The sequence below is a fragment of the Boleophthalmus pectinirostris genome, unplaced genomic scaffold, assembly GCF_026225935.1.
Source record: "Boleophthalmus pectinirostris isolate CB_2022bp ecotype Guang Dong unplaced genomic scaffold, ASM2622593v1 HiC_scaffold_23, whole genome shotgun sequence".
Taxonomy (NCBI): domain Eukaryota; kingdom Metazoa; phylum Chordata; class Actinopteri; order Gobiiformes; family Gobiidae; genus Boleophthalmus; species Boleophthalmus pectinirostris.
The window spans coordinates 28,425,787-28,448,771 of record NW_026571207.1 but is presented as its reverse complement, the minus strand read 5'-3'; the positions used below and the strand labels follow the sequence as shown (position 1 = coordinate 28,448,771).

The following is a 22,985-nucleotide window of genomic DNA, read 5'->3' as shown; positions in this document are numbered from 1 at the left end:
AAATTCCTGGGAGTGACTTGAGACTGTTGGGGCTAGACTCTTATTTATTTAAATGCTATGCCTTTTTTAAAATTCTTTCCATGTATCCTGAGTAATTATTTGTCACATTTCATAGAGATTTAACAGACCCTTATTTTAATTGCTTACTATAGTAGCCCACATACAGCTTTAGGAATAAAACAGTTAAATCCCGCTTAATCCCCACTTAATTTCTATAACATGAACACGGATTTGCCCACTATAGTCTAAGTATTAGCCTTTAGCTGTAAACAAACCTCGGGTATTTTTATGAAAGGTGTGTCCTTCTCCCTCGTGCGTGTGCGTCTGCGGGCTACGTACGTGTGCAACTATTGTGGTGTCTGCGACCGCTCTCCTGTCTGCGTGAGAGCCTTTATCACAAATCACACACAGTCGGCGTCTGCTGCTGCGCGCCGGGCCAAGAGTTCACGGCGCTGTCCCCATAGTTTCTTCTCCGGGACTTTCTCTCAGTTTGATGAGAGCTGGCGCAGTGGAGAGGTTCACCGCCACATGTGATCGGCGCTGAGTGGCTGTCCTCGGCATAACTTCGGACTTAACTCATGGATAAAACTTTGTAAGCCGCTACAACCCCCGGATAAGCTTTGACCGGTGCGTAAAGTTACTGCTTTGTAGCTTCGCGGGCCGCTACCGAGATGATTTTCTGAACGAAGGAAGGGTTTGTGGGTAAGTTTACATGGCAGTGTTTATAGCGAGCGTAAAGTGCAGTGAGTTTATCTTTCGTTGTCATGAACTCTTTTGTGGAGTTATGAGTTCCCTTTCTATAATTTGGCGAGTGGTTCTTGCAAAATTGAGGAAACGTTTACGCGTAGTCTATCCTAATATAATGCCGTCAACCAGGAAACGATTAAGAACGTTTATTTTACTTTTCTTTAATACAAACTGTATAGGAAGTATCATTGACAAGTCTGGGCAATGTAGTCTCTGGCTAATGTAGTTTGCGGAATGGACAATTGTCTTTGCACGTCACTTAGTCACTCTAGTCTAGCCTGTTTATTTTGGTATTAATCATATTAACCTAGATTTAAAAAGCAGTCAGTTCTTTTTAAACTAAGCAAGTATTACTATTGACTGGACTATTGACTACTATTGACATACAAATGATTGCATAAATTGAAACTTTTGTACAGGTTAATTAATTGACTTAGTGGTGTATTCCTCACCTTTGCGTCCCATCTGTTGTGCATCTGATTTGACGTCATTACGCCTGGCCTGAAATAGGCGATGTCCCAGTAGTGAGTGTTTCCATGGTAACTCTGCCTTCTGGTTTAATGGTGGTCAGAGACTCTGAAATAATTACTTTGAAAAAGATGGAACAAATATGAGGCGGTGGACAGGTTTCACTCATAAAACCAGGAGACAGTGGTTTGTGTGAAGTCTGTTTCTATTATTCTCAGTCATTTACCCTCCTGCAGAGATAAGTGCAGGCTAGGCAGCATAAATATAATTACACCATGCATTTGACTTACTCTTGTGTCTTGTGTCTGCTGCTTCTAGACTTCTAAATAAACCAAAGACAGCTAATATAGAGTTGTTCTGTGAGTAACTCTGTGTTTGTGGCTCAGGAGAGAGAGGGGCTGACACATGATGGAGAGCTGACACTGAGGACAGCGAGCATGGAGCAGACAGACAGCTCTGCCCCGGAGTGCACCAACCCAAATGGGTTTGTCAACAAAGTCTTTACTGTGTCTCTGGACGTGGAAAATGAGAGCAGCTCGGTTTGGGTTCAGGAGCCCGCTCCCTCCGAGGGGCCTGGGGACGGTCCTGTCAGAGACAGACAGGAGGTGCACCGCAGGTCTCGTACTACTGGGGGCATCTGGAGGATCCTCAACCGAAAGAAAACTGTCCCTGAGTTAGAGAGACGGCCTCACTCCATGATCTTGCCTGGAGAGGCGGCCATTCCCAAACTCTCCTTCGCAGACAAAGTCCGCTCCTTTAAGAAGCTCAAGTCCCCCTCTGTGTTCAGGAGTAAAGGGAAGCTGTCCACAAAGTTCAGCAGCTCTTTGGTGGATGAGGAGTCTTTCTGTCATGACATTGGCACGCCTCAGCAGCACAGCAGGAGCACCCTGCGACACAGAGGAAAGAGACATTCATACGCTGGATACACAGGTGACTTTGACTGTTCATTTGAAGATCTGGACCTCACTGCTCCCACAGAGACCAGTCAGCCCCCTGTCACAGACTCTACTGCTCAAAATGGGGTTAAACCTTCAGAAAGGGTCAGCTACACTAAACGAAACCATAACAATTCCTCCAACTGTAACAAAGTGTCCGGATGTGAGGAGGCTATCATCAGAGACAGTCCTAGGACCCACCGGGGTGCAGGAAGGAGACACAAAGATGTGTGGAGTTACCTGCGGAGGATTTCCCTTTTGGGAAAGGCTGGCGCTGCCTACTCAGAGAGGAGCTTTGACTCTGAGCTGCACTCTTTTGACAAAACACTGGACTCAGACTTTGGCTCTGTGGACTTTGAGACAGTTAAGGACTTCCAGCAGCCTTTGCCTAAGCATGCAGACTCCAAGGGCCACTTTGGAGGACTGTTCAAGTTTTTTAACAGTGTTGCAGAAACTGCTCGAAAGTGGCGGACCACATCGCGCTCCTTCTCTCCTCCAGAGGGAGAGAAGAGTCCAGTGAGCTCCCCTCGAGCCCCTCGCACAGCCAACAACGTCCACAGTGTGTCTCTGTCCATCCACTCAGACACACCTGCTTCTCCACACACCAAATCCTCAGGCAGCTTCAGCTGTGAGGCCACGGCACGACCTCGAAAAGGCTCTCACAAACTCATGAAGACCCAATCAGGATCTCACGCTCCCAACGGCCTTCAAAACCAACACACAGAGGCCAATAATATAGTGGAGAATGGTCTAAGTGCAGACAATAAAACAGAAGCAGAGGTCATCGTGGATCCATTAAAGATTCAAGAGGAAAAGGCCGAGGGACAGACAGGAAATGAGCAGGATTCCAGGGATGCTCCACCTGACACCACAAAGATACAGGAAGTACATGTCCAATCACAACACGGCGACAAAGACAGTACAACCAATAGTGTCCCACCGTCCGACTCAACTGAAGAAATATTTAAGGTATGTGCCCTGAAGTATATTAAATTACTTTTGTTAGATTCCATTTTTTTTTTTTTTTCCAAAACTTTTATCATGATCTATTTTTGGATGGAAAACATTGTGCATCTCTTTGCAGTATTGACTACATTCATGCTGTAACCTCATCTCATTGCAGCTCATCACATCGTTAACATCAACAAACCCATTATGTCATTGCTGCAAATATACAAATGCTTCAAAACAATACTCAAAACTTAACCCAAATAATTTGTACTTTTACTTTGAATATAATGCTTCAGAATTGAGTTAAAGTAGTAATAGTAGCATTCATAGTAACATAGCCTCCTAGTTCTTCTGAGTCAACTAAAATATCAAATGTCAATGCTTTATTTGTTTAATTGCTTTGACCTTAATTTGAAGTAAAAGTATTGTAGTAGCATTTCCTCCTCTGTTTACACTCAACCTGTTTACACTCCTCTATACCAGTTCCTGATAATTAAAATTATCTAACGCCTTAAATGCTATTACTCAGTGAAATCAGTTGTAGGTGTGTCTTATTAACTGTCAACAGATATAAAAACAAAAACATAGTAATGACACACCTTCTGTTAAGGAACTGAGTCAGGCATATAGAGCTGTCCTTTTGCTCCCTCTATTGGCCATCAGAGGGACTTCATTTTCACAACAGCAGTTTTTTCCTGTTGTATGATGAGAGGAAATGCCTTTATTTTCCCATGGATCTGTCCCTGTGTGTCTATGGCAGCCCTGGAGGTTAGTGCGGCAGTCTTCGCTTCTCACTTCAGTGGAGATATTAGTCACCCCCTCCTCCCCATCGCACCAACGAGTCAGGACACGTTAGCCCAAACTCTCCATGACAAGATGCGATGTGACGTCTCAGGACTCAGCGCACTATCATTGGGCCTGATTATGCAAGGGCTGAAAACTGCTTTTGAATTGGTGCTGTTAAGTAGGGCTATTGCAATTTGGAAAGTTATATTGAGTTTTAGGATGTAATTGCATTAGTAATAACAGCATTATAGTAGATGATGGTTCATGATTGAAGGTGCCTTAAAGGTGCATTGTCTAACCTTTCTGGTGGAGGTTCTGTCAGATGCTTTTCTCCACGGAGATGCTATTGCTTTGTCTGGAGTGTTTCACAGTATGGTATTAAACCTTTCCATCTTCACGGAGACAAAATTAGACCAAGTTACAGGTCAGATCTGTGGAGAGGCGACCTTACTCAAAGTCAGAATGCCTGTTTTTGTAGGTATTTTGAAGCTATAAAACCACCTATAATTGAATAATTGTAAGGTGGAATTGTTTAAAGTCATACTGTGAAACATTCCAGGTAGAGCAATGACATATCCATATCCAAGCAGGTGACAGATCCTCATTCAAGTTACACAGTGCACCTTTAATTGTAACTTTGCAGAATAATCTCACATTATGCAATGGGTATAATTGGATAGCAATATTGACTAAACTATTATATATGAACTATTATTGATACTTTGCAACTGATATCATCAACATTCCTTGGGGGTGAGATGCTAACTGGAGGCACTACTCTGGTTGAGGCCTGTTAATCAAGTTAGACTTTAATCTGAGCTTTGTTTTAGCACAATCACCATAAAGAACTGACTTAGCTGGAACTAAAATAGGTGAGATGTGCTTTTAAATAAGCCTCCCACACATAACATTACAGTCACAAGTTAGCTAGTTCAGTTAGTCACTCTGACCTTTTTGTTGAAAATCAAACACCTAAACTGGACCATAAACGCTCATATTGATCACTGGCTCCTGAAAATGTGTTGTTTAAATCAATGTTGTATTTTTCTTGAGTTTTCAGACCATTTTAAAACTTTTTGTGTGCGTTGTGTCTCCATGGTAACTGGTGAACATTCCTCTATAGAGATGCATCTAGAACACCCCCAACTTGATGTCATTACAGATTATCAATAAAGGATAAAAGATGCTAAACAGACAAAATAGGTTGACACTTCTAGTTATTTCAAGTCATTGTATTTAATCATAATTAGACAGCGTGTATTCACAACATAATATTCTGTTGCCTCACAAAGAATTAGGTAAAAAATGCTTAAAATTGCTTCTGATTTGCAATTTTCAGTGACTGACCCCATTGCAGAGTATGTCCTCCCCATTCCAAAAGTCTATATTTTTGTCCCTTTTTGTGAGCCAAACCCTGAGTGTGTGTGCCAACTGCAGCTGTGTGAGCAGATTGCCCTGCAGACAGGCAGCTCTGTCAGACCCCTGTGCCCCACCGTGCACCACGCCAGCCTGGACCGCTCCTCCAGACCTGCCCGCCTGCGCCCTCGTCCTGCTTCCGCCATCTTGGACCTCCACAGACCCGAGGCGACCAGGGACTACTACAGCCACTACAGCGAGGTGGGCTCTCTGTGCAGGAGGAGGAAAAGACCAGCTCCCAGCGTCCACCGCTCCCCGGGGCAGAAACGGACCGTTGTTCGAACCAGGCCCTGTTCTGTCATAGAGACCAGTGTTACTAGGGAGACGCAGTTCACCGAGCTACACCACAGAGTAAGATGTCCAGCAAACACAAGATAAGAAAACCTGTTTTTGTCCAACAGTATGGAACATGCAAATAAAGCTTTAAGTATGCAAATTTTGTAGAATAAAGGTAGCTCAAATACAAATATTTATTATCTAACCCATCCAGACAAAATAGAGAAAAAATGTAACCACAGAATTATTATTATTATGGATCAGGTAAAAATATTATTAATCTTCTTATTCTTCTATCTTATTATACTATCTTATTCTTTCTTCCAGAACAATTCTAATGTCTCTTGTTTTGTACACATGTCCCGTTTCTTCTTAAATGTATCTTCAACTTTCTCCACAAATTCACAATTGCTTATTCCAGAGCTGCCTGAGGCCAGTGAATAAATAATTTTGGGCTTGATTGTAAGTTAAAGTTTTGAAAGCTGAACTGCTTTAGTATACAAGAAAAAAAAAGGTGGTAGTAGTAGTCATAGTGATAGTAGTTGTACTAGTAGCCTATTATGAACATTTGTTGTTCTTCTTTTATCTTTTAGAAAAGGTGCAAGAGCAGAGCATCTTCTGCAGTCTCCATTAGATAAAAATAGCCCAATCCCATTACGAGTCCACAGGAGTTTTTGAAGGGCAGCCTATGGTACTAACCCAGTATTTATGCTGCAACAATGCATGCATGCTCTGCCCCATTTACACTGTATTTCTGGGTTTTCCTCAGTTAACCTCCTCTTACTTTGTTTTGCTTTCTTTTTGTGGCTTGTTGGATTTTAAGTCTTTCTTTGTGATCAATTTTCTGCCTCATCGCATCCATGAGCTCTACCTTTCTTTGCCCCCAAACGCTGTGTGTGTTTGTGTTAACCTGGGATTGTCCTGGCTGGTATGATGTATGGTGTGATCTGGCTAGGCTTCAGAGCACACACATAGATCACAGCTCCAGAACAGGCTTCAGAATCGTTTATTTACAGCAAAAAGGGAGCAGTGTAGGTGGTATAAAGGGGCTTGAAGAGGCCAGGGTAGAGGCACCTAGCCTAACCGGGACTGAACATGGTCTAGGACAGGACTAAACTATGACCTAGAGTATTATAAGAATTTAATGTACTGAACACAAAGGAAGTCTTGGAATAGAATGAATTAGATGTTCAAGGTTCAAGGTTTCTTTGTTAGTACACCGGGGATCACAGCAATCCAATAAATGTTAGTCTGTATTACATAAGGGCTGCATCTTACATTATTTCAGTAATCGGCTAGTGAGCGTTTTTTTTATGATGATCTTGATTAAAGGTTATTCAGATTATTTTTATTTTAATCACATAAATGTAAAAATATTCCTGTTGAAAGCTTCTGGCTTCTAGATATAGAATATTTACCAATAAAGTTAAAGGTTTATTTTAAAGTTTCAATTTAATAATGCTGCAATCTTAAAATTGTGTTGGCATGCATTTTTTGAGTTGCTATAGTCCAGTTTGCCATTAACAATGATTAAATTAGTCAGTGGTTATTTTAATAGTCAATTAGTCACGATTTTTCTGATTAATTGTTGCAGCCCTTTATACTAAGTCTAAACCAGGTCTTAACAAGTTCTACACTAGGGACAAATAAGACGAATCCAATTCAAGGAATGAAATTTGAAAGTACTCTAGTCTATACTATACTAAGTATAATCTATACTTGGTCAAAATTAAGATTAAGCTATTACACTAATAAATAAATTAACCCAGACTAAACACATGGCTAATATAAGGTCTACATCTTCTTGAATGTGCTTGTTAACATAACCTTGTGTATGTGTGTATAATAGATAGACCTGTCCATTTGAGGCATGAGTGTGTCCTAACTGTTGAGTCCCTTTAGGCCTTGTCCAGACCCCCGGGGGTGTCCCCTCTGGAGCCCCCCCTCAAAACCTCCCTCCAGCGGTGCCGCTCCCTGCCTCTGCCCAGCAGCACTGTGTCTGCACTGGCTCTGAGGCTCCCACAGTCAGGTACAAATATGTATTCTCCATCTCATCATTAAAGGTGCCGTGGGTAAGTTTTCAGTTGAAAGGTCCGTCACCTGCTTGTTTCTATGGATATGTCATTGCTCTGTCTGAAATGTTCCACAGTATGATATTAAAGAGCTCTACCTTACATTTATTAAATTACAGGTAGTTTACTGCTCAAAAATACCAAGAAAAACAGGTATTCTGATTGTGAGCAGCGTTGCCTCTCCACAGATCTGACCTGTAACTTGCTTTGGTTTGGTCTCCATGAAGACAGAAGTGTTTAATGCCATATTGTGAAACATTCCATAGAAAGCAATAACAAGTCTGTGACGAAAAGCATTTGCTGGATCCTCCACCAGAAGATTTACCCTGTGCACCATTAAGACGTTTTTTTAAATCTAATATTGCTGTTTTTTTTAAAGACATAGGGCAGTGCTCATCTGTGCGGTTACGATCTGGAAGCTGCAGAAGAAGACGTCTTTTGAGGCCGGGGTCCGAGCCACTGCAGGTCAATATAGTGAGTAATTCTTTTGATTTATTTTATATATCGTTTAATACATAATCTCTCATACCGCCATTCATATACTTTTATAAGCACATGTTTTGGGCCCTGAGGGGACAATGCTTCAGTATAACATAGACTAAGGCTAGGGTTAAGAGGATAGATTTGGAGAGATTTAATATGGATTACTGTGCCATACAAAGTGTATTTAAACTTCATGGGATTTGGTTTTGTTCTGTGAGTTGTGCGAATGTCGATGTTTTGGAAATCATACTTTGCTGATGTTGAAGTTGAATGACGCTGTTTATTGTAATTTTGAGTCATTGGAGGACACAGTAGCATAAGTATCCAATATGTGTAGATTAATAATGGAATAAGTACAAATATACAGTGGGTCTGTAAGCATAGCATAAAGATTCTCATTGTACCATTGCTTGTTTTTAAACTGTGACTCTTGACATTAACTAAAGCCTCTGATACCTTTAACTCTCTGAACAGTTTACTTTGGGTTTCATCAAATCTCTGGGATGAGAAACACAATGTCCTATACGTTCCAAAACTACCCCCAGATGTTTATGTCTTAACCATAGACTGTATATATCTCAACATTATTAAAAGTAAACCTTACAAATTCTCAGAAAATAACTACTAAATCCAAAAAGAGGTCTGTCTTATCTTTTACATAACTCCATACACTGTACTCTGATGTAACTGTGCTCGGGAAGTGACTCCAGTTTTGCTCAAATTGGTGCTTTGATGTGCCACAAGGCCTTGGGGGATTTTTAGTGGAAGGAAGCACACAGTAACTTGAAACATCCCCATTTTTGATCCTTATTGTTTTCACTTGATGCTGCCAGCTTCTCTCTTTCCTACCTGTGGATTAAAGTCTATGTACTTATAATCAAAAGCAGGACTTAAACGACTTAACGGTTTGATTTTCTTTTACATTGTGGAAACATGTTTAAAGGGCCCCTATTACACAGTTTTAATGTTGTTTCCTCATCACAATCATATCCAGAGTTGTGTTTTGTTTCATTCACACTGTATATTAGGCTGAGCTCTTCTCTCAAACACTCTCCAAAGCTCCAAATGCTCTCTTCCACCTTGCTATGTCATGTGGTAAGACTGGAAGCGCTCTACTGTGTTTTAAATTCCGTACACCTTCACCAGAATTATTTGGACAATTTCAGCCCTGGAATTGCCAATCTCTAGTGAACAAAATGTCAAAGGTAGCTATTAAATTGAAAACTACCACTACATGACATCACAAGGTGGAGCAGAGCATTTGGAGCTTTGGAGATGTAGACAGACTAATCATAATGCATTACTCAAATGTGTGAATGAAATATTTGGTTTCAAGCTATGGCAACCGTCTCTGTAGTCATAGCAATTATTAAGCAATTCAGATCAAAATATTATAGCTTTTGAATAGGAAAAGTCCTCTATGGGTCCTCGCAAAGTCCTTCAAATCAGAAAAGAATGATGAACAATCTGAAACCATGCATAAAGTCTACTCTACACCACTGGTTTGCTCATGGACAGACAGTTCTTGTTCAGACCTGGTAAAGACATTTGTCTGTTTTGACCGCATTAAGCCCTCGTATAATATTGGTTTGGGATTAATTTATATTTATTCACGACCCGGTGCACAAGTAGTTTAATCTTGTAATGTAGTATGTTTGTATTGTGCTATTCAATCTTAACAAAACCCACAAGATGGGAGGGGTGCTCTGAAAGGTTGACAGCACTAGACATGTCTTATTACACAAAAAGAGACAGACTGCAGACTGATGTTGTGTCCTTGGGCAAGACACTTCACCCACATTGCCTGTGTATGGATGGCATGTGTGAATGATTAGGAGGGGTTGGTTTTCTATCAGACTTCCCCAGGGCATCTTAGGGATGCAACATTGCCATACTGGTATTTTCTGGATCGGATATCGGCTTGCTGATTTCAGATCAGTTGATATCCTGGTAGGGCATATAAATTGTTGTAATAAGACTATTTACTGGCCAGTGTTGGCACAAAAATTGTCATAATGTTTGATCTTTTTATATATACAGTGTTGTCCAGCAGTTACTTGTGGGATAAATAACGGCTGCATAACACATTTGGATCAGTCTTGTTTAAAGGAAATCAAAGCTGTTTTCAGTCTATGCGCTAGTATTGGTTGATTGATTGGTAAATGGTCACATTTTTATATAGTGTTTTTCCACCTTCAAGGCACTCAGCATTCATACACCAGTGCATGCAGACACTAGGGGCAAGATGGGTTAAGTGTCTTGCCCAAGGATAAGGACAAAACAACAACATTCATCTGTGGGAGCTGGAATCGCATTGCCAGTCTTCTGATCAGTGGGCAAACATTCTTACCAACTGAGCTACTGTTGCCCGATTAGGTATTGGCAAATGTTTAAATCCATTGGAAGTACTGGATAATATCGGAATTGGTATCTGACCTAAAAAAGATGGATCGTGCATCCTCAGGGCAGCTGTGGCTACTGTAGAAGCTTACTACAACTGACTGTGGAGCAAATGAATAATGCTGGAAGAACATTAAGACTAATGCATTATAAAAGTGCTAAGATTCAAGCACTTAACAATTTCAAATCCAAGTATAAGTCGTTTTTTTCCCACGCTAGGGCTCATAAAAGATTAACTGGTTTGAGAAAGTATCTGTTATGTATTATTAACTATATTCTGCCTTCTTAAAACGTGCATTAATGTGAGTTGATGTTGACTGTTTGCACATTTAAGGATTCATGGGCGGATCCTAATTTGTTTCATGAAGCCAAAAACTGTGACTCACTCTGTCAACCACAGCATTGAGCCTTATAAACCGTGAACTGTGAGTGTGTGTCCTGGCATGTTTTCCATTTGGAGTGGGATTAAAATTCACAAATGCATTATGGGAGAAGATGTCACACCACTGATTCTTATAGGAAGTACCATATAAGAAGATAGTTTGGTTTGGAAAGAGTCAGAATTGGGGCCAGGCAAGTTTTAAACACTAAAGTGGTGCTTATGCTGCTATACTAGAATTACAAACCAAAACTATGATTAATAAGTGAATTATGTCACTTTTTTCCCCCTTTATTACCATTATTTTAGGTTATTCAAAAGCATTTTAACAGTAATATATTTAAATTTGTGGAATTACTGGAATACAATATTATGACTTTAAAACCCCATTTGAGCCAGTACTGAACCTAGACAGAACCTACATTACACTGGAACTAGATTAGAAGTGAAATGGGTCTAATCCAGGATTTAAACAGGTCTAAACTAATAAGAAACAAGAACTATACCAGGTCTGAACACACTGTAAACCAAGACTAAACCAGGTCTAAACCAAGTCAACAGTAACCTAAATCAAGACTAAACCAGGTCTAAAATTAATCTAAACCAGGTCTAAATTTAACCTAAACCAGGACTAATCCAGGTCTAAACCAGGTTTAAGATTAATCTAAACCAAGACTAAACCAGGTTTAAACGGATCTAAAACAGGACTAAACCAGGTCTAACCTCAATCTAAACTAGTACTAAAGCAGGTCTAAGATTATTTTACATAAAAACTAATCCAGGACTAAACCAGGTCTACACTTAATCTAAAGCAGGATTAAACCAGGTTTAAAATTAATCTATACCAGGACTAAACCAGGTCTGAGTGTTTGTGATCGTGTTGCCATGACACCACTGGCTCCTGTTCATCTCCTTGTTGCTATCTTTAGCCTGTCTTTTTAAGTGTGATCTAAATGGAGAAGCGCGTGGGTGCGGAGGAGCGAGAGACAGAGATGTTCCCTTTTGTATGTGACACTTCTGTAGCTCAGTGGCCCCGTGGTTCTCCCCCGGGGACGGAAAAGGCGGACACGATGCACCGTATGTAGGTCTGTGTACAGCCACACACTGTCCAATGGCTCTAAATGACATACGTAACATAGGAGCAGATGTAGGCGGTCACATGGCTGCATGGCACTTGAACATGAGATGTGGTGGAAGTCATGCATTGTTTATTAGTTATGGATCTCCTGTAAGAAATTGCAGTGTGTATGCTTTTATCCAGTTTGTAAACATTGTGCTCTATTGAAGGATGCTAGTGTAGACTCTATAAAGGAGGAATGTTAGCAACTTAATTTATAACTCAGGATGTCATGAACTGTGTAATTATATTGCTGTTAGGGTTGTCAGTTTTGTACTCAAAACTAGATACTCATTTGAATCTACTGTTATTTTTTGTTGTTGTATTGTCTTATTGTTTGTTATCATTGTGGCCTTTTCCTAGTATCAAAATCAAGGATTATATTTTAGTACTATGGCAAAACTAATATATGCTGTATAGATGCTATATACAGTATGTCAGTAGTCTCATGATAGAGAAAAAATCATGGACTGCTACAGTGTACAAAATTGCAAGTTTGTTCTGTTTATTTAAGTACATTGCTCTGTCGCAAAAACCCATTCAAAAATCAAGGGGATCTACATGTGTTATAATCCTTCCTTCTGTAGTGTTGCTAATATATAGAAAATCTGTTAGTAGCCTAATTTCACATCTTAATTATTTTGATTGTAAAAGTAATGTTAGCACTTAAAAGGCTTGAGAATAAATACATCATGTTTTAATTTAATTTGTAGTTGTGATTTGACTTGAATGTCAACACAGAATCCTATATTTCTTTCACAGTTTTAGTTGTCTTTCTATGGCGCTATAGGCTCTTATGTGGTTTTGACTGTAGAGCGGTGGAGAACCACACCATTAACGGATGCTGATATTGCACTAACAATAACATAGTGGTACAGAGCATCTCGTGGTGTATGTTACAGTCTTCTTGATCGGCCAGCGGCGCAGAAAGCATCTGACTGCAGTGGATTAGGCCTTAATGCTGACGCCTCTCTGCTTCTTTCATTTAAATGGATTCCTCCCCTCTTCTCTCTCTTCCTCTCCTCCTCTCATCCTCTCCTCCGCTCCTCCTCTCCTCCGCTCTTACCTCATCTCCTTGTAGCATTAGCTGCTTTATTCATTCCCGTGCAGATGAGGGGACAGTTCTCTCTGTGTTGGCAGTGCTGCGCCTCAAGCTATCCCTGTCAACTGTCAGAAAAGGAGCACTCTCTCTTAATAAGGCTCCCATGCAGGATTATGGTCTATTAAAAGAACTAAATCAGGATTAACCCGGGGTAAAACCAGGACTAGACCAAGACTAAATTATATAAGTCTAAGCAGAGCAAGGAAACGCTTGCAAATACCCAATCATAACCATGTCGTTATCAGAAAACAAAAAAAAACCCAAAAAACAATTAAAGGTCCTATATTACACACAATTGACTCTTTTGAGCTTAAGGCCATGTTATAATGTTGTTACCTCCTCAAAAACATACCTGGAGTTGTGTTTTGTTTCATTCACACATGTTAGAGTAACCATTATTATTAGTTTGTCTGCATCTTGAAATCTTAAAATGCTCTGTTCCACCTTGTGATGTCATGAAGTGGTTTTCAAGCTACATTTTTGTTCAGTAGAGATGGTCATTTCCAGGACTGAAATTTTTCAAATGATTCTATTGAAGGTGTATGGAGTTTAAAAAACACAGTGGAGCACTATATAATACACCTGTATTATCACATCATCTGTCTGAGCAGAAAAATAAAGTCTGTGTATGTTTGTGGTTGTAACATAGATCAGACAATAGTGTAAGATGAGCCCTTGAACCCTAAATGTGGATGTAAACCAGATCAAAACCCAGCAAGGAAAACAAGGAATACATTTCAGGACTAGAAGGAGTAGACTATGACTGAAACGGGTCTAGAAAACCTGGCAGTCAAAATCAGGACAAAAACTTCAAGGACTATACCCAGACTTTAACCATATTAAAACTAGTTCCAAACAAATCCAACTCCACTTTATTTATATAGCACATTTTACAAACAGAGCAGTTTCCAAAGTGTGGCGCAGAGATCATAAAAAGAAAACAACAAAAGGTATAATTGCTAAAGATTTGATCATACTAGTCCAAAAACAATAAAACCAGTATGAAATCAAATAAAAACAAAACTGCAACATCATAAAATAGCAATGAATAAGTAAAATACGTTGTGTTAAAAGCCAGAGAATAAAAGTGGGTCTTAAAGGTGCACTATGTAACTTTGTGGTTGTGGATCCATCACCTGCTGTTTTTTATGGATATATCATTACTCTGCTTGGAATGTTCCATAGTATGACATTAAATACACCTGCCTTACATTTATCAGATTGTATAGTTTTATAGCTCCAAAATACCCAGACAAACACAGATCTGACCTGTAACTTGGTCTGTTTTTTTTTCTCTATGACGATAGAACGGTTCAATACCATACTGTGAAACATTCCAGACAAAGCAGTAACATCTCCATTGAGGAAAGCTTTTGCAGATCCTCCAGCAGAAAAGTTACACAATGGACCTTTAAGACAAGTCTTAAAACACTCCATTGTAGAAAAGCCTCATTGAGGACTAAACCAGGACTTACACCCATCTATTCGTCAAAATGCTTGCTAGCCCCTCCCCTGCAAATTGGTGACTTTTAAACTGCACTTCTTAGATTTTGTATGATTCATTTTGAGCCAACCTTGCTCTGCTTGTTGTAATCAAATTATGCAATGCCATCTATTTGTTCTGCACGCATGAGTCAGCAGCAGAGGCCAGTTGGGCGAATAGTAGGGCAACGATGGAGAGAGAACAGTGAGGTTGGGAGATGTACACTTTTGTACTCACGTGTGCTGTTAGTCATATGTTAAAGGTCCTATATTGTGCTAAATTGACTCTTATGAGGTTTTAGACCATGTTATAATGTCCTTACCTCATCAAAAACATACTTTGAGTTTGGATGGATGTTTACATAACCCTTTATTATTAGTTGGTCTACATCTCCAAAGCTCAGAATGATCTGTTCTACCTTGTGATGTCATGAAGCTATAGTTTTCAAAATAACAGCTACCTTTTACCTTTAGTTTAGTAGAGATTGGCAATGGGCTCTGTGCACAGCAGCATACTAGCTGGCTCACTGTAACTTAAAGCTATCAGCCATTATTAATATTGTAAACTATAAAGTAAACAAGTTAATAAAATTCAAATGATTTAAAGTCAAGACTACCCAATTGTTTTTATGTGTAAAATACTTGTCCTCCACTATAGAATTAATTTTATTTGTGCAGTTTTTAACATGTTGTTAGTCAATTCCGCCCACAATTCGCTGTCCTTTTTAAATATTTACTAAAGCACAATTCAGCAAAAACCCCACAGGAAGTAGTGACGCTAACGGTGTAGTTGCCAGGCGTTGTTGTGCGCAGAGCGTATTCCAGAGCTGAATTTATCAAAATGATTCTAGCATAGAGTTTAGAAACACAGTGGAGCATTTCCTATATTACCACATGACAGGACAAGAATGACATAACAAGGTGGAGTATTTTCAGTTTAGGTGAAAAACTAAATATGCAGGGTTTGTGTGTTAATCATGTGTGAATGAAACAAAACACAACTCCGGGTATGTTTCTGATTAGGAAACAATATTATAACATAGGTCAGAAAACGGTGTAATATGAGCCCTCTAATACAGCCTCATACACAGTTATTCTAAGCAGCCTCTGGGCCTCTCTGTGCATGTGCAGCTTTGGTGAAGGGAAAACATAGACTGTGGACTGGAGTAGTGTGGCATGACATTTGGGAGAGTCATTATTTATTCCAGTCCAGTATAGCAGTTGTGATTATATTGCTCAGACTACACTCGATGCAGTAGTTTTCTGGAAACCAATGCTTTGAACAATTTTAAAGGACCCATATTATGCTATTTTCTGATATGTTATAATGTTGTTTCCTCATCAGAAATGTTGGTATGTTTGTAATGAGGTAACAACTTTATAAAATTCCTCAAATTCCTCATTTTTAATATATATGTGTACTATGAGACCTTTAACTAAAAACACAGTCCCAAACTTGGATAAATGATGATCCAAAAGGTAAAGTAAAGTTGCTGAAACATTTTATGTATTATGTTTGTTGCATAATAAGACATTGGATTCTGCATAAATTGACAAGTACTAAAACCTTTGGAAATTACTGCTACTGCTTTTCTTATTATTAGAGACAGACCGATATAGCGGGCCGATATTTGGACTTTTTAGTGTATTAGCTATTGGCCTTAACGGTGCACTGTGTAACTTTTCGGTTGGGGGTCCGTCACTTTTTTGTTTCTATGGATGGATGTCATTGCTATGCCAGGAATGTTCCACAATATGACATTTAACAGATCGTCTTTACATTTATTCAATTACAAGTGGGTTTATAGCTCCATGAAGATAGAAAAGTTCAATACATTCCAGACAAAACAATAACATCTGCATGAAAAGTATGTGACGAACTCTCCACCAGAAAATGTACACAATGCACCTTTAAATCTTCAGCACAGGCCAATATTTTGTTTTGGTTGATCTACTGCCTAAAAAATACACACAAAGCCTCATCTTAACACTTTCATGAAGAGGTAACGGCATTAAACGTCACTACACTGCTCTCGTAAATGTTTGTGGTTAAAAAAATCGGCTTATCGGCCATCAGTTCTACTGGATTCTCTGTATCAGCATTGGAATGAAAAAAAAAAACATATTGGACACAGAGAGGCTTGGGGGCATTAGAACCAGAGCCGTGGCAGGTGGCTGTTTCTTCCTCTGACTTTGCTCACAGCTGTGTGCAAGTGTGCATCACTGCATATGGGTGACTCTGCTGTGGGCTGGATTGTACACTGTAAAAATTTATGTCATGAGTGGACCATGTGTGTTATATTTGCTACTAGTAATTACGTATATCTATCACATCTTACTGTACGAATATTTTTGACAGATTGTTAACATGACTTGTATGAAATTTTCCATTGGTTTAACATAGTAAGTCTAGCTGAGAATTTGTTGCTTGTTGTTTCTTACTGCTTTTTTCAACCTTAATTATTTCTGAATGAAAAAGGAAAAAGGAAAACTTGAAAGTGCACAAACTTGGAGGTGGAGCTGTTATTGCAATTAGAACAATTAACCTTGTTTTCAGTTCTCAGTAATAAATAGAAAAGCCTACATTCTTGAGCAAGGTCAACTCTCCACAGATCTAACTAGTAATGCTGCCTGTTGCAGTCACCTTCTTGAATCTTAAAATAGATAGTTTAATAACTTATTGTGGAATATTTCAGGGAAAAAATAACAACAAATGATTAAAGGATCTTGAAACTGTTGCAAACTTAAAACCAAACACATATTCCCAGTACAGGTCATTTCTGCACATGTAGTAGTTATTCCTTTTTATCAGTAGAGATACAGGCTCAGGGCTCTTTCCTTACATAACTCCTAAGAGGGTTTCTATGCTCCTACAAAAGGCGTTTTATTTCAGACGGCTGCTATTTGTGCTGCTTGAGGCCACTGCTCTGTGTAAGAAGCTCCAGTGGAACAGCCTGTTTAGTTGATGGTGTCTTTGTGCAAGTTTGTGCGTGTGGAGATAGACAATCTAAGATACTCTTGATATCTGAACGACAATATCCTCATTCAGAAATTTCATAGGTCCATGTAAGGACAAGAATGAGTTTGATTGATTGGCAGAAAGGTCAAAAAATCTAATTAATTTCAGTGGTTTGAGTCTTTTTGTGTATCCCTTTATTATTAGTCTGTCTACATCTAGCAAGCTCAAAATGCTGTTCCACCTTGTGATGTCATGAAGCGGTAGTTTTCAAGTTTACAGTTACCTTTTCAATTTTGTTCAGTAGAGACTGGCAATTCCAAGGTTGAAATTATCCAAATGAGTCTAGTGAAGGTGGATGGAGTTTAAAACACAGTTGTTGTTGTTTCATTTTTTTAACAGTGGAGCACCTTCACCTGAGATCACAAGGTGGAACAGGGTATTTCCACTTGTGAGAGAAGAACTTAAGAAATATGCAGGATTTGTGTGTTAAACATGTGGGAATGAAACAAAATACCACTCCATGTATGTTTGTGATGAGGAAACAACATTATGACATAGATCAAAAAATAACTTAATATGGGCCCTTTAAATACAATGCATGAATATTATTGATAATATTTGCGCTACTCTCAAGGCGAAACAGAATCATACTGATTTTTACATACTGATTATTAATAAATAATTTCCATCTATTGTTCCTCCAAAGGCAGATTTCAAAGTTGTGTAGTGTAGGAGTGCAAATTGATTACTCCATGGATTGGATTCTGCACCATTGACAATCCCCAGCTGCAAAAATTTCTTATTACAGCCAGTGGGCAATAATTACTCTCTCCTTAACTACTTAACTTTCAGTGCATAGCTGAGCACAAGTCCTGTCACCTTAACTCTTTTAAGATTTGCTGTTCTCCACATGTTAATCTTTATGGTGATACAATTATTAATCTTCTGTGTAAAGCATTGTTACGTAACATTTGTAAACCTCCTCTCATTGATAAAATTGCTTCCTTCTGGATAGATATTCCCGGCTGTGGAGACATGGCCAAATCCTGATCAAGTTTGTTGCTGTCTGTGCATGTAGACGTTGGTAGTGTTTCAGGCCTGGGGCAGGTGGATCGACTATATCAGATGTTTCATTGTAGGACTTTTCCCAGGACGATCATGCATTCACCACAATGACAATTAACACATTGTTTTTTGTTAGGGTATTTTTTGGTCAACATCTGAGATCAGCCTTGGACCATTTCAGTGTTTCTAAACAATATGATGGTTTCAATAAAATGGTCCCAAAGGCTAAACTAACCACCAGATATTAGGAATTATTATTATTATTAACACGCACTATTTAAAGGGCCCATATATGTGAAATTGACTCTTGTGAGCTTTAAGCCATGTTATAATGCTGTTACCTTACCTGCATACCTGGAGTTGTGTTTTGTTTCATTCATACATGTTTGAATGACCCTCTGTCTGTCTACATCTCTGAAACTCAAAATGCTTTGTTCCACCTTGTGATGCCATGTAGTGGTAGTTTTCAAGTTAACAGCTACGCTTTACCTTTTGGTTCAGTAGATCAGAAAATAGCATAATATAGGCTCTGTATCGGAATAGATAAGTTGATATTGGAGAAGACAGTTTGGGGTACAAAAAAAAAAACATTAAATGAGCATATACATCAGATCGAAAGTCTTTTTTTTTTAATACTTATAATGGTATTATATAGTGAAATAAATAGATGTTCAACATTTCACAATATTTTGTAGAATAATTTAATAAAAATTTAAATTTGTGTGTGTTTGTTGTTATTTCAGCTTGTGTTTGGTAACAAAATGTCCGCCCTGCTGGCACGAGGAGGCTCTTGGTGAAGTTGGCCTAATTACAGATCATTACTGGCTCTCCTGGTCTATGAGCTCATTTCTGTTAACTGGAGCTGTGGGTTTCCTGGTTCACTTTAATTGTCTTTCTGATGAATCAGTCTAACCTGATTGCTCCTAACTGAATATTGCCTTTACTGATTTCTAATATGTGATGAGCTTACACACATTAAATATGCTGATTTGAAGGTAATTGCTTTGTAGGAACATTTTCTATTTTTTTTTAATATTTTTATTGGAAGAAGAATAGTACATACACCCGACTACACTTTCAGAAACTACAAATTAAATAGTACATTATTTTTGGATCCACGTATCATCAGTACCATGTAAGATATGTTTGTACCAAGTCCTAGTGTTTCTGCAATCAAGGGTTTTTACTAAACTATCAATCAGTCAATCAAATTTTATTTATAGAGCCCTTTACAACAAACAAGGTGACCAAAGTGCTGTCCAATAAAACCAACACAACATAAAAACATTAAGCAACTAATATGAATATATAACACTTTTTTCTGTTTTCTACCATATTACTCTCTTTAGACAATTGAAATACTCTATTACAAGTTACTGTTATTACTTGTAAGTTTAATTAGTCAGTTTGCCTTCACAGCTTCATAATTTCACATTTGAGAAATTCAGATAGCAAGAGCAGATAGAAAGACAAAAAGTGTGCACATTCAAACCATGCACAACAAATAAGTACGCCCACATACATCTCACAGTGAGACTGTGTATAGACAATAACACATATATAACAGTAATGAGTGTTTGGTCACTTGTTCATAATGAGACAGAACCCCGGCCCCTGTGCTCTGCTCTGGCTCCTGTGTCCGCTCCGGGCCTCTGTGAATGACGGACTGTATTTTTCTGGCAGCTGCCACTTCTGCTCTACATTATTTAGAGTCACTTTCCACAGCTGACCTTCCCTTCTCAGTGTGTGGTGCGAGAGGAACTCCATCACAACATTATGCAAATATTGATCACAGCAAGGGGTCGCTTTGCCTCATCTTAGACATTTTTAAAGGTGAATTGTGTTTTCTAGTGGAGGGTCCACCACCTGCTTGTCTCCATGGAAATGTTATTGCTTTGTCTAGAATGTTCCACAGTATACATTAAACAAATCTATCGCAAGGGAGACAAGCAACCTTTAAATTTTTTTACATATAAAAATGAAAAAAATATGAAATAAAACATGTCCACTATTTGGCCACCAAAGTATCAGAAACATATCTGAATTTTTGTGTGTGATAATAACATCCTTATGTAAACTAAAAGAAGAAGACTAAATATATTCGGTTAAATTTTTTATGATCTGTTAAGCTTGTAATTTTGTCCAGCAATTTTCAACTGTGGTCTAAAATAATGGACATTGGGAGTACAAACAAACAAACAAACAAACAAACAAACAAAACTTTATAGCCACTTGCTAAATACTATAAATCTATAATACAGATTTACACAAATAAAAGATTTAACTATAATTCTATTGATTCATTATTTACATCAGATGCCCTTCCTGAAATCACTCTTAACCAACTAGGCTTTAAACCAGCACACAAACCCCCTCTTATTTGACTGATTTGAATCAGTAATATAGAGGGAAATGAATAATGAATTTGTTAAACAGGTTTCACCTCTTGTACATAGCTAGGATATATATTTGTATTACTTTATTTATGTTTTTTTGGGGGGGTTTTCTTTTTTGTTTTTTTTTGTAGTTTTGTCTGTCTGTTTTTTCATCCTCTAGGTTAACACGGGGTTTTTAGTTTAGTGGTATTGTAGGTCTATTATTATACATTTTTAATCTTGTATTTTGTTTTATTTTGTTTTTATTAAATTAATTGATTAATTAATCATTTATATAGCACCTTTCAAGATACCCAAAGTGCTTGGTGGTGGTAAGCTGCTATTGTAGCCACAGCTGCCCTGGGGCAGACTGACAGAAGCGAGGCTGCAAATCTGCACCATCTGCCCCTGGGACCACCACCATCACTCACGCACACACCACTTTCATACTAAGCAATGTGGGTGAAGCATCTTGTCTAAGGACACAACAACTGTTTTTGTGACTGTGACACCTGGAATGAAGCACTAACCAGGCCCGGCCCTGCGTAGCTTCTGGGATCTGACGGGATCAGGCTTTGACAAGCCGGTATGGCCACGGCTGTATATTGTATTAACAGCTCTAGAGGTCAAAATAAGTGAACAGTGTATTGTCTGCATATAATTATAAGTTATAGTTAATATATTATAGTTATAAGTACTGTACTTAAGGAAAATACAGACACCTCAATTACTTTTTACTTAAGTACATTTTACTCCAGGTGTAATTATGATGTTAAAAGTACATGGTAACACATTGCAGATAACTTTTTTGGGCATATTTTTTAATGAATCAGCTATATTTTATCCTCCTTTAGTACTTTCTCTCTCTTAACCAGGTAAAATTAACCTCCTGTATTTTGAGATGAGCTTCTCTCTGCTCCTCCATGATCAAAGTCTTGGCCATCTTCTTGGCTTCTACCTGGCCTTTCTCAACCTCAACCTACAAGATCTTTCTTTTGCAGTTTTAGGCTCTGCTCTTCCAGAACCATCAACCCTTCAGCTAGATCTTTCTCCAGCTGAGCACTGACCAATATTTTCCGGCCCATTTCCATCCTGATCTCCTTTGCGTTTTTGTTCGTAAGCAACTTGACCTATTCAGACAATCTACAGAAAGCTTTCAGGGCCTGGACCTCATCTTGAAAGTTATTGATCTTCTCCCCCAGGTTACTAATTGTCCCATCTTTGTCTTTCACACTCACCTGTAGTAGCTGGTTCCTCTTTGTCTCCTCTGTGTCTCCTCTGTTTCTCCTCTGTGTCTTTGTCTCTTGAACTGACACTTCATAGGCCTCCTTAAGAGTTTGAACCTCATTTTGGTGTTTTAGCCTCAGCTCCTCCGGCTCTTTGACAGCCACAGACAAACTTCTTTTCATTTGTCCTTTCTTCTTCTTGTGACATCCAGCTTATGTTGAAGGTGGTTCTTGTGAACCTCTGCTCTAAGGTTACTGTTGCCTCCTTCACAGATTGGAAATTGTTCACTATGGCCTGTTCTTAGGTTTGGTATTTTCCAGTCATGTCCCCCAGGTGGCGTATGACCTTCTGCTTTTCTCCAAGCTCCAGCTGAACCTTCTCAGCCTTATCCAAAGCTTTCCTGGTCTCTTGTTGTACCTCCAGGCTCGTCTTCTTCAGAAGTAGTTCTGACTCTAATTTCCTGATTCTTCTGCTGCATCTTCTCATGCAGGCACCTGCTCTTTGCTTCAGTTTCCTGCAACATTCTTTTGCTCTGTTCTGTTGCATTTTGTGCAGCTTGCTGAGTCTTCTCAAGTTCTGCCTGTAGCTGTGCAGTTTTCTGTCCCTTGGATGTTTTTGGAGAAGTTGGTGGACTTCCATAAAGCTTCCTCCACTGCTGCTCTCTCCTCTCTCCCAAATAAATACACTATGTGCATAATTATTAGTTGAATTTATGAGGATTCATTTTATAATTAATAACTACATC

The 22,985-nt window shown here is 38.9% G+C and overlaps 1 protein-coding gene across 1 annotated transcript in view; it reads left to right on the top strand.

Annotated features, from left to right (window-relative positions):
- The first annotated feature begins 367 nt into the window (after positions 1 to 367).
- The window catches only part of LOC110158119 (spermatogenesis-associated protein 13), a 97,070-nt gene continuing 74,452 nt past the window's right edge, over positions 368 to 22,985 (top strand). The window contains 5 exon segments of the mRNA XM_055159495.1: positions 368 to 702; positions 1,602 to 3,119; positions 5,325 to 5,654; positions 7,482 to 7,608; positions 8,031 to 8,125. Of these exon segments, the coding sequence (XP_055015470.1) occupies positions 1,653 to 3,119; positions 5,325 to 5,654; positions 7,482 to 7,608; positions 8,031 to 8,125 (2,019 nt within the window). The 5' untranslated portion in view covers positions 368 to 702; positions 1,602 to 1,652.